An 11,997-nucleotide genomic window follows, 5' to 3' on the forward strand; every position below is an offset into this window, starting at 1 on the left:
ATCTACCCAGAAGAACAAAAATCATTTTACCACAAAGACATCTGCACCAGAATGTTTACTGCAGCTCAGTTCATAATTGTCAAGTCATAAAAGCAAGCCAAATGCCCATCAATCCATGAAGGGATTAATAAATTGTGGTATATGTACACCATGGAATACTATGCAGCCATAAAAAGATGGAGACTTTACATCTTTTATGTTTACCTAGATGGAGTTGAAGCACATTCTTTTTAGTAAAGTTATCTTGAAAATGAAAAAAATTGTATCCAATGTACGAAATATGAATATGAAACCAATATATAAACACAAATATGAATGATAAAACACAAATATAGTCTAGCAAAGGGGAGAGGTGAGGAGGGGGAAGGAGGGAGAACATTTGGCACAATGAGAGGGTAATCAGCATGTCCCTCTGGGTGTGCAGCTCTCCTACAACTTGAACTTGATCTTGGAAGTGAGAACAATGTACCCTAAAAATTTGTTCTCTCATAGTAATTTGAAATAAAAAAAAAATAATTCAAATTTCTAAACATACTACAAAAATAAGCAAATGAATGAACAAATATTTACATTTCTTTTTGGTAAAAAAAAAAAAAACCATATTAGTAAAACAAAATAGGGATAAATAGTTGCAATACATATCACAAAGAACAGATTCCTTAACAATTAAAAAAAATTCCTCAACCAAGTTAAAAGACCCAACAAAAATGAATAATGGCTACAGACACACAGAAAAATATGACTCAAAACACTGAAATAGAAAATTAAAACTACACAGAATCCACTGTGTAACTTCCGCAGACGGGAAGTTAATTCACACAAGAGTCATCAATGTGGTTTGTCACCTGTAGCTCAAGAGGCTAAGGCGCCAGCCACATACACCAGAGCTGGCGGGTTAGAATCCATCCCAGGCCTGCCAAACAATGACAGCTACAACCAAAAAAAAAAGCCAAGTTGTGTGCCTGCGGTCCCAGTTACTTGGGAGGCTGAGGCAAGAGAATAGCTTAAACCCAGGAGTTGGAGGTTGCTGTGAGCTGTGATGCCACAGCACTCTACCCAGGGTGACAGCTTGAGGTTCTGTCTCAAAAAAAGAAAAATCATCAATGTATGCTACATGAGTAGGCAATACCTTTACATTAGAGAAAAGCCTTAACTAAACAAGCAACCTTACATAATATCACCAAGGTAAGGTAAGCTGGTATGATGTACCCCTGATGTGATACACTCAGAAATACAAAATATGTCACCAATGAAGTACACTTGCCAAAAAAAATTAAGATAAAATGATAAGTAACCAATGAAATAAATTAAGTGATAGTTTGCAAAAATACTCTGCCTGACTCTTAAAAAATGTCAATGGCATGAAAGAGTAAAATGAAAAAGGACAAGGACAAATGTTCTAGAATAAAGAGGCATGAAACTAAAGACTACATGTCATCCTTGATTAGATTCTGAATTTTAAAACAAAACAAAAACTATAACAGACACTAGTGGAATATTTGAGAAAATGTGGATATGTACTACACATTATCAATAGATAATAATGCTGCATCAACGTTCAATTTCTTGAGTATAATGATTGCATTGTGCTTATAAGAAGGCCCTAAGTTCTTAGGAGACTTATGTCAAGAATTTAAGATGCCATGTCACGATGTCTGTAGAAAGTTCAAACTGATCAGGAAAAAAGGCACACACATACACATATATATATATTTTATGTGTGTACACACCTAAGGTGAAAAAGAAAAAACAAATTCAGCAAATTGCAAACAATTAGTAAATGCAGGTGAGGATCTATGGAGGTTTCATGATACTGTGCTTGTAGCTTTCGGTACGTTTTAAATTTATTAAAATAAATGATTAGAGGGAAATAACACTGAGATGCATTTTTCCCCCTATCTGACTACCAATTACACTCGAAATGCCTGACATGCTAAGAGGTAGGCATAGTTAAGACATTCATTCTTCCTATAAAGAATAAATACCTAGCAATATCTCTCAAATTTACAGATGTACCTCTGGCTCACCCCTATAAATTTATCATTAAACTATTTCATACATTTACCAGTTGGTTAAGAAGGTTAAAAATCATTGTATTAAATATCAACATTATAATACTATCTTGAAATGTAACAGTCTTGCCCTTGTCTACCAAGTCCAGGAGTCAGAACCTTCTTCCTAGAGAAAATGTCTCTTTTTCATACACACACACACACAAAATCAAGAAGAAAAACAAAACAGAATGTAATTCACAATGGTTAAATATGTTCATATACTTTAATGATGGCATTAACAGTGAACATTCCCACATAATCAAAAATCCCATTCAAAAAACCCTAAATCACTAATTCTTAGATTATCTTTAACACAAAAAAGTATAAATACTTAGCATTAATCCAATTAAGAACAAAAATTATAATTTTTTATAAAATACCATTAATCCTGGGGAAGAGAGGGAAAGATATATGTATTTAGACACTAATGGTGAAAATCCCTCAAAACAAGTTGAGAACAGGTTTTTTTGGGGGGAGGCGGAGGTGGAAACAGGGTCTCACTATGTTACTTAGGCTAGTCTCCAACTCCTGGCCTCAAGTGATCCTTCTGCCTCAGCTTCCCAAAGTGCTGGGACTACAGGCATAAGCCACCAGGCCTGGCTGAACAAGTTCTTAAAAGACTGACTATCTCTAACAATTCTTTATAAATTTACAAAGAGCTTACCTTCCTACCAAAACATCAGAGAAGAGTTGTAAAATATGTCATAATACAGTAAGACAGATGTGATAAACTGCTTTATTTAAAAAAATATTTTACAAAGCAACAACATGATGAGATGCTGTAACTGTTAAAAACTGAAATAATGTTGAATAATTACCTCTTCTGTATCTTTTAGTGTACACACATGATATGGCATAGATATTAGTGTCTGCTCCTTCCTATCTGCAATATAAAGCCACCACCATTCCTGCTTTTCCTGGAAAGAAAAAAAAAAAGGTATAAATAATCAGAAAGAACTACAGAAACTAGATTTCAGAGTTATTTCAGAGATACTACCCTTGGTTTGTTCACTGCTCCACTCCTCCACTTGACAGTGTGTAGGTTAAAAAATAGGGGTTTAACAAATACTAAGTGGAATTAATACATTGTTCTTAACCATTTGTACATCTGTTACCCAGAAGAATTTTATATGTAATTTTTAGAAGTTTCAATGGCTCCTTAACCCATTTATGCCAGAGGCTGAAATTTTTGAATTTTTTGCATGATTTTTTTTTTTTTTTGACAAGCTCTCAGCATGCCTGTATCTGCAGCAGTGACTCTGTGCACCACACGATAGCAAGTACCCTCAGGAGACAGACATGTGAAAAATCAGACCTCAGCAATGACCTTGAGCAACAGAATATAAATAACTCCCACATCACTACCATCCCAATAATGGAACGTGAGGCATAAATGCGTTAATGGCCTCTATATTAAGAACCCCTGATTTAGCTTAAATGACAAAAGATTTTCCAAAGAAAAAACAATATAAACTATTAAAATAGCATGTTGCAAATAACCTCAGTAATTTTAATAAGGAAAAGTCACAAAGTAGCAGTGGAAAGGACTTAACCAAATAAAAAATCAATACATTAGGACACATTACATTCTTACAAGAGAACATCTTAGAATCTAAGAACCTATTTATGCCTTTCGCTGCCCATGATCTTAATGAGCTTGGCATTTAGTCCAAAAAGATTAGGAACAACAACAAAAAAGAAGTAAAGAAACCACCACCACTGCTAGGCACAGTGACAGCAGGGAGAACGGAAAGAACCAAGACAGAAAATTTGTTTTAAAAAAATGTAGAAGGCCAGGGTGGCGCCTGTGGCTCAAAGGAGTAGGGCTCCAGCCCCATATGCTGGAGGTGGTGGGTTCAAACTCAGCCCCAGCCAAAATCTGGAAGAAGAAAAAAAAAAAAGTAGAAGGCCAAGCAATCTGAAAGCACCAAGTCTCAGTGTGCTCAGCAACTACCCGGTGACTGTTTATTCATCTGCTTAGTATCATTTCTTTAAGAAATTGGGTAGGGAAAACATCTTTCTATAGTAGTTTAAAGAAAAATGTTTTGCAGCTTAAAAACTCTCTCAGTTGTCCACAATGGTTAAAAAATAATTTTATTAAAAAAGTTTCTTTATGGCCAGTCATGGTGGCTGCATGCCTATAATCTTAGCACCCTGGGAGGCCAAGGCAGCTGAAGTGCTTGAGCTCAGCAGCTCAAGAGTGAGACTCCATCTCTACTAAAAATAAAAAAAAAACTATCCAGGCACTGTGGTCACACCGGCTATACCCTGTACTCCAGAGGCTAAGGCAAGATGATCACCTGAGCTCATGAGTTTGAGGTTGCTGGGGCTATGATGACACCACAGCAGTCTGCCTACCCAGGGCAAGAGAGTAAGACTCTGTCTTTAAAAAAAAAAAAAAAGAAAGTTTCTTGAGAAAATGTGTTTTAAAACTAAAATTGCTATACTTTCTATTTTAACAATGAGATTAGAATTTGGCTTATTATCTTTCTAATATCACACTAAGTTAAACTAAAAACTCTTCTGTTTAAATATCTTATGACTACAAAGTGCTACAACAATAGCCTCATAAATAAGTTACGTATGCAGGCTGTGAGCAGCAGCTAACAAGAAAATTAAACTGTGTTCTACAGCAGGGACATTATTGGTATATAAGGTATCATGTTTGTCTTTTGTGTTGTGCACACACAAAGTGTGTAAAAACACAATAGACTCAAAGTACAGTAGTAATACTGGGCTCTGTAGGCCAGAGTCGCTGTTGAGCCCACTCAAATCTGTTCTTGCAGCATGAAAAGAATGAGTGTAGCTGTGGTCTAACAAAACTTTATTTACAATAAAGCCTTATTTACAAAAATAGGCAGGGAGCTAAATTTGACTTGCAGGCTACAGTTTGTCAATATATATATTTTTGAGATACAGTCTTACTCTGTCACCATGCTATAGTGCAGTGGAATCATTATAGCTCACTACAACCGCAAACTCCTGGGCTGAAGCAACCCTCCTGCCTCAGCCTCCAGAGTAGTTGGAACTACAGCCCCACGCCCATCTAATTTTTGTCTTTTTTTTTTTTTTTTGAGACAGAGTCTCAAGCTGTCACCCTGAGTAGACTGCCATGGTGTCACAGCTCACAGCAACCTCAAACTCTTGGGCTTAAGTAATTCTCTTGCCTCAGCCTCCTAAGTAGCTGGGACTACAAGTGCCTGCCACAACACCCAGCTATTTGTTGTTGTTGCAGTTGTCACTGCTGTTTAGCTTGCCCGGGCCGGGTTCAAACCCACCAGCCTCGGTGTATGTGGACGTTGTCCTACCCACGGAGCTATGGGTGCTGCCCTAATTCTTCTATTTTTAATAGAGGGTCTCACTTTTGCTCAGGCTGCTCTCTAACTCCTGACCTCAAGCTATACTCCTGCCTCAGTCTGCCAGAGTGGTAGAATTACAGCTGTGAGCCACTGTACCAGGCTGGTATCTGTTTTAAAGCCACACAGACTTAGATGATTTTTACCTCCCTAAAATTGTACTTTCCTTCTCTGTTAAACAATTAGTACCTGCCTCTGGCCATGCTGTGAAGATGAACTGAGATAATATAAGTAAAATGTAAGTCAGAGTGCCAAGCACAGAGTGTAATAAATGGTGATTATTAGTGAAATGAGTGAGGTACAATGACATTTCTTTTTCTTTTTTTTTTTTTTTGCAGTTTTTGGCCAGGGCCAGGTTTGAACTTGCCACCTCTGATATATGGGGCAGGTGCCCTACTCCTTCAGCCACAGGTGCTGCCCAAACATTTCTTTTTATTTGAATGGTTCTGACAACTTAGAAATATCATTCCATGTATAAAATACATAACAGCAGAGGGATGTAAATTCAGGAATGTGCATTTCATCTTTACTCCCCCACCTAGAGAATGCTCTTCTCTCCATTCCCCTAGGCTGTTTAATTAAACTAGATTCACTCTAGTTTAAGAAGCCAGTGAATATCAATCAGTGGCATTGCACCTGTGCCTAGACTCTTTAATAAACATGTTAAAAATGAAACATATGTTCTGAGTTACCTGTACTTTAAACAAAATTGTTTTTCTGTTGTGTGAGATTCCCAACCATTCTTAAAATATTAAGTTATAGTAAATGATTTCAATAACTTATTAAGTGGGTAGTTTGGTATCTGGGTTACGTAGGTAAGGTATTACTAATACATGAGAAGGTAGACAAAGTAAATGTTAGAATAAGCCTAAATACGTTTTATCTGATAAAGGGTACTTGGAGATGTTTACCATGCAGAGGCAGATTAAATCTGAAAAAGGCATTTCACTGACAGAATGTTCTAAGGGGGTGAATGAATGTTTCACTTATTAACTAAGCATGGTCTAAATGTAACTGTCTGTTGTTATATGGGTACAAATTATGCAGCTTACAGCTTCCCATGACACTTTTAAACCAATGAATGAGTGGAATTTATTCGCTTGATTTCAGGATGCTTGGTGTTGGCAGACTACCTCTGCAATGGGCAAAATGCCCCGAACAGATGGCCAGAAGATCAGCATGTGCATGAAGACGGAATCCTGGGCAGACTTCTCTCCAAGTCAAAACAACAGTCTGTGCAGAGCTACTCATTTATTACTAGAAGAGCCAAATTATTTAAGAATTTGCCTTAAGCAGTCCCCCAAAACTCTGGATTGACATTCTCAAGCAAAAAGCAGATTTATACATGAAATCACCTGCCAAACACAAGTGGTAAGCAGAAGGTTCTGTGGCAAAGCTGTGAGGCAGTCTGTGCAACAGTTTCCCTGAACCGGAAAGAAATCAGTTCTTGACCTCTGCTTCACAGACGGAATCCTCAAATGCCAAATGTCAAGGAAATCCCAAAATAATTTGAAAGACAAATAACATAACAAGGAGATGAAAAGTTAAGCAGGCCATGACAAGGACAAGGGAGTAAACAGCATTGTAATAAACTGTCCTGGGCTTGGGGCTCAGTCATGCTCAACTTTTACTGAACTTTGCTCAGGGCCAAGAACACAGCTGGTCCCACAACCCTGGGCTCACTGGTTCCCATGGACTGAAGCAATTACCAGGACCAGAGCCAGTCTAGGGGCTCCACATGACCAATACAGGACTCTCAAGGGAAACGGTAAGGTTTTCGTCTTATTTAGACTTCGCAGGGGTGACAGATTCAGAATGGCCAAGCAGTCCAAGGTGAAGTAAGTGTGTGTCTGATGAAGACTGCCCCAACAGCTACTAGGAAATAACCACTAAGTACAACACTCAGTAATAAGGGCACAGGAAACTGCAGAAATCCTTAAAAAGTTAACAATCTTCCTTTTAAACAACACATTTGCTAAGTGTAATTCTTATTATAATATATCCCCTAAAAATGTGGCCTTTCAAGAATGGGCCACACTTATCACACTTGAGCTAGTGTGACAAAAGTCTGGACAGAGGTTAACAACATTTGTGGGTAACTCACCTCAGGAAAGTAAAGACTATACACAGGATGTGTTATCTTTGATTTGGTTTCCAACAGAGCTCTCTCCTTTCTCTGAATACTTTGTTGTAATTCTTGCCACTCCTAGGAAAGAAAAAATTAAAATGTTTGAAATCTAGCATGTTTCTGACCATTTTGAGGAGTTTCTGACAATGCTAATTAATTACATAGGTTAAAACAAGTTCAGCCCCACAAATCTCATCATCTCCCTGCTCAAATTCCCCATGAATTTCTTTTGTAAATCAATCTAACTTCTGCAGCATAAACTGCACAACTGCTCGTGATCTGACCCTGGCCTGCCCCTCCAGTCTCCTGTCACTGCCTTCTCTGCACCTTTTATTCTAGTCATATCAAAATATCCATGCTTCTCTGAATTACTAAACTATTTCACTCCTTCATAACAGTGTTTGGATTTTTGTTTTTCCCATTCTCTGCCTACTCATTGTTCTCTCAGGACCAGCCTAGAATATGAACTCCTCCCACAAATTTCAACTTTCCTTATGTATCTTGCAGAAAATGTATACAATCTCTTGTTTAGTCACTGTAACGATTATTCACAAATCTGTCTGCCCCATTAGCTTTCATATCATTCAAGAGCAGAAACCATTTCACATTGAGCTTTGCATTCCTTTCATCTAAGGCAGCCTAGGGATGTGACAGATAATTATTTGTCAATTGAATGCATATAATTTTGGCCATCCGAAGAGTCTAGTTATCCAAACTCTCAGAGTCACCTCTACTAAGTGACCCTAACATATTCAGAAAAAAATATGTCAACTCTTTCTTGAAATGGGGCTGAAGAAATAATTTCTTTGACAGATTTTCTGGCAATTAATTTAATCCTCAAAGTACAAAGCTAAGCAACTGCTAAAAACAATCACCCTTATTTGTTTTCTACCATTACCAAGGATGGGTACATTACTTCCTTATACTTTTTTTTTTTTTTTTTAAGAGACAGGGGCTAACTCTCTTGCCCAGGCTGGAGTGCAGTGGCACAATCATAGTTCACTATGAAGTCCCAGGCTCAAGCCATCCTCTTGAGTTGCTGCGACTATAGGCATACGTCACCATGCTGGGCTTTTTTTTTGAAGAGCAATGTCTCACTATATTGTCCAGGGTGATCTCAAACCCCTGCCCTCTCAAAGTGTGGCAGAGACACCATGCCCACCTACACTTTCATATCCTTTGACCTCTACTGCTTTCTCTTTTTGGCTTTCCTTTTCCTTCAGAGGCCATTCAGGTGAACCCTTTTTTTCTCCCAAACCATGAGCGTTACTTTTAGATTAACTGTCTAGTGAAAAAGAACAACATTAATAAACATAAAGGAAATAGTCCATCAGTTTACAGCTCATTTGCAATGAGCATCTAAGGACGGCATTCTTCTCCATGATCCTCCCATAAATTACGTGTAATTTAATGTCATGAGGTTTTTCTATATTCCATACTCTTACCCTAGTAATTCATTAAAGACTCATCCTGTCCTTCTTAAATAAATACATCGTGAACAAGGTTGTGTTTTATAAATGTTTGCTTTGTCCTTAGCCAACCCCTTCACATCAGGGCTCCCAGTACTATTTCTTTACCCTCAACATTACTCGGAACCTGTGAGATAACCTTCCAATAACTGCTATCTGTTTTGCAAACACCTTTCCTTGCTCATTTCCAGAGACACTCCCAACATTGAAAATTTCCTTATGAGACCAAAGTGAATTCATGTCAGACCCAGGTCCTACTCTACCTAACAATGTAAGATTTAAGAAAATTAGGATGTCTAATCCTTATCAGAAATAATTTTTCTTTACAACTCTGACCATCATTCTTCAAAAATGTTCTTACAAAGTAACAAGATTATAAAATATATGGATATTGTTTAAAACCAGCAAACACGCAAACAACCCAAAACAACTGTCAGAGGTTTAATTCCAATTATGAAACCTATAAGTCTTACTGCTTCATCATCTTTGTTTTGTTTTTCATCTTGCTCTCTATCAGATTCTCTGTCACTACCATCATCTTTTTCACTCTGGGAATCTCTATTGGTTTCTTCTTCCTCAGAATCGCTGCCTTTATCAGAAATTTCTTCTTCATCTTCCTTTACTGCAGCTTCCTAGAAGGGAAAAGCAAGCACCAAGGTTCTAAATTTCTCAATGAATATATATCAGCCTGAGTTCTCGCACAAACTTATTGTCAACATAACTAACCTGGCTCAAGATCACAATTTCACTATTCATACAAAATTTTGGAAAATTATAAACATACTTGGTTTGTCTAATGTTCTTTATTTATTTATTTTTTGAGACAGAGTCTCATTATGTCGCCTTGGGTAGAATGGCATGGCGTCACAGCTCACAGCAATCTCCAACTCTTGGGCTGAAGCGATTCTCCTGCCTTAGCCTCCCAAGTAGCTGGGACTACAGGTGCCCACCATAACACCCAGCTATTTTTTTGTTGCAGTTGTTTAGCGGGCCCAGGCTGGGTTCAAATCCGCCATCCTTGGTGTTACGTGGCTGGTGCTGTAATCACTGTGCTACGGGTGCCAAGCCTGCCTGTTATTTTATTCAGTCTTTGTAGTTTATAAAATAAATATATTTGCACATATTTATTGTTATTTGCAAAGTATACTACCACAATGGCTAAGATCCACTTTTAAAATCATCAATTATACAATATGTTTTATTTGAAAAGGGAAAATAGGAAGTTTACAGGAAAATATTATTTTAGAAGTTTAAGATAGTTTTTGTTAACTGACAAGGTACAAAGCAGTAAGAAAAGCCGTACCTCGGGCAAAACACTAGCCCATTTCAAAAAGCAAGAAAAAATAACAGCAAATTAAATGCAAAGAAAGTAAAAAACAGGCTACAAATCAAGAAAAAAGAAAGCAGGTAAAAGATTCAAAACCAAAACTTGGGCTCAGTGCCTGTAGCTCAGCAGCTCAGAGCACCAGCCACATACACCGGAGCTGGCAGGTTCAAATCCAGCACAGGCCTGCCAAACAACAATGACAACTGCAACCAAAAAATAGCTGGGCACTGTGGCAGGCGCCTATAGTCCCAGCTCCTTGGGAGGCTGAGGCAAGAGAATTGCTTAAGTCCAAGAATTAGAGGTTGCTGAGGGCTGTGATGACACAGCACTCCACCAACAATGTCAAAGTGAGACTCTATGTCAAAAAACAAACAAACAAAAAGTTGGTTCTTTAAAAGATTAATATAATTTATTAAACCCCAATAAAAGAATGTATAAGAAAAAAAGAAAGAATATAAATTACCGAGATTTGACATAAAAGAGATATAACTATATCCAACAGACATTTTAAAAATAAAAGGATATTATAAATTTATGCCAACAAATTTAATAACTTAGAGAAAATAGACAAATTCCTTGGAAAACATAATTTACTAAAAATCAGTAATAAAAATGCAAAATATATGTTAAAGAAACAAACTCCACAACTAGACCTTTTTTCAAAACTCCAGGCTCAGATTGTTCTTCTCCCTAGAGAATTATTCCAAAGAAGAAACAAATGCAAACTTATATAACCTCTTCCAAAAATAAAAGGAGAACGCTTTCAAACTTTGTTAATAAGGCCACCAGAAAAAACTGAACAAGGATATTACCAAAAAGGAGAATGACAAACCAATATTTGCTCATAAAAATATAGGCAGGAAACAAAATATCAAATCCATATAAATATAAAAAAGGATACTGTGTTATGACCAAATGAGATTTGTTCCAGGAATGTAAGAATAGTTTCAAATATTTAAATCAATCTACATAATTCACTACATTAACATTAAGGAGGAAAACAGAACAATCTACATAGATACAGAAAAAACAGTTAATAAAATTCAATACACACTCGAGATAAAAATTCTCAGCAACTGGGAATAGAAGGGAACAATTCCTTAACTTGTTGAAGAGTATCTACAAAAACTCTACCGCTAACATCATGCTTAGTGGTAAAATACTGCTTGCTTTCTCCCTAAGATCAAAAAGATGAGAAGGCCATCTGCCATCATCACTCCTCACCAATATTACACTGCAAGTGCTCGCCAGCACAGAAGGGAGAAAGGAGGAAAAGAAGAGCATAGAGATTAAAAGAAGAAAGTAAAACAGTCTTTATTCACAGATAACAAGATTGTATATAAGGAAACCTTAATTAAAATATCTATAAATTATTAGAATTATCAATTCATTAAGACTCCTGGATACAAGGTCAGTATTTGGAAAGCAACTGCATTTCTATATACCAGCAACAAACACTGAAAAATTACATTTTTTAATGCCATTTATAATAACACTAGAAAGGATCAAATACATAGCAGTGAATCTAATAAAAGATGTGCCATACTTCTGCCACTGGAAATTATAAAACATTGCTGAGAAAAATGAAGGAACATCCAAATTAATGAAGACAAATCAAAATCGTGAATAAAAAGACTCAGTATTGTTAACATGTTAATTCTCC

At 36.9% G+C, this 11,997-nt stretch overlaps 1 protein-coding gene across 1 annotated transcript in view; it reads right to left on the reverse strand.

Moving 5' to 3' along the window:
• SEC63 (SEC63 homolog, protein translocation regulator) overlaps positions 1–11,997 on the reverse strand; it is a 79,546-nt gene that overhangs the window by 7,056 nt on the left and 60,493 nt on the right. The window contains exons 17-19 of the mRNA XM_012804442.2: positions 9,481–9,639; positions 7,515–7,616; positions 2,873–2,971 (exon numbers count right to left, since the gene is read on the reverse strand). Coding sequence (XP_012659896.1) covers positions 2,873–2,971; positions 7,515–7,616; positions 9,481–9,639 — 360 coding nt within the window. The remainder of the gene's footprint in view (positions 1–2,872; positions 2,972–7,514; positions 7,617–9,480; positions 9,640–11,997) is intronic.

This window comes from Otolemur garnettii, unplaced genomic scaffold, assembly GCF_000181295.1.
Source record: "Otolemur garnettii isolate 467f Iridium unplaced genomic scaffold, OtoGar3 scaffold00002, whole genome shotgun sequence".
Taxonomy (NCBI): domain Eukaryota; kingdom Metazoa; phylum Chordata; class Mammalia; order Primates; family Galagidae; genus Otolemur; species Otolemur garnettii.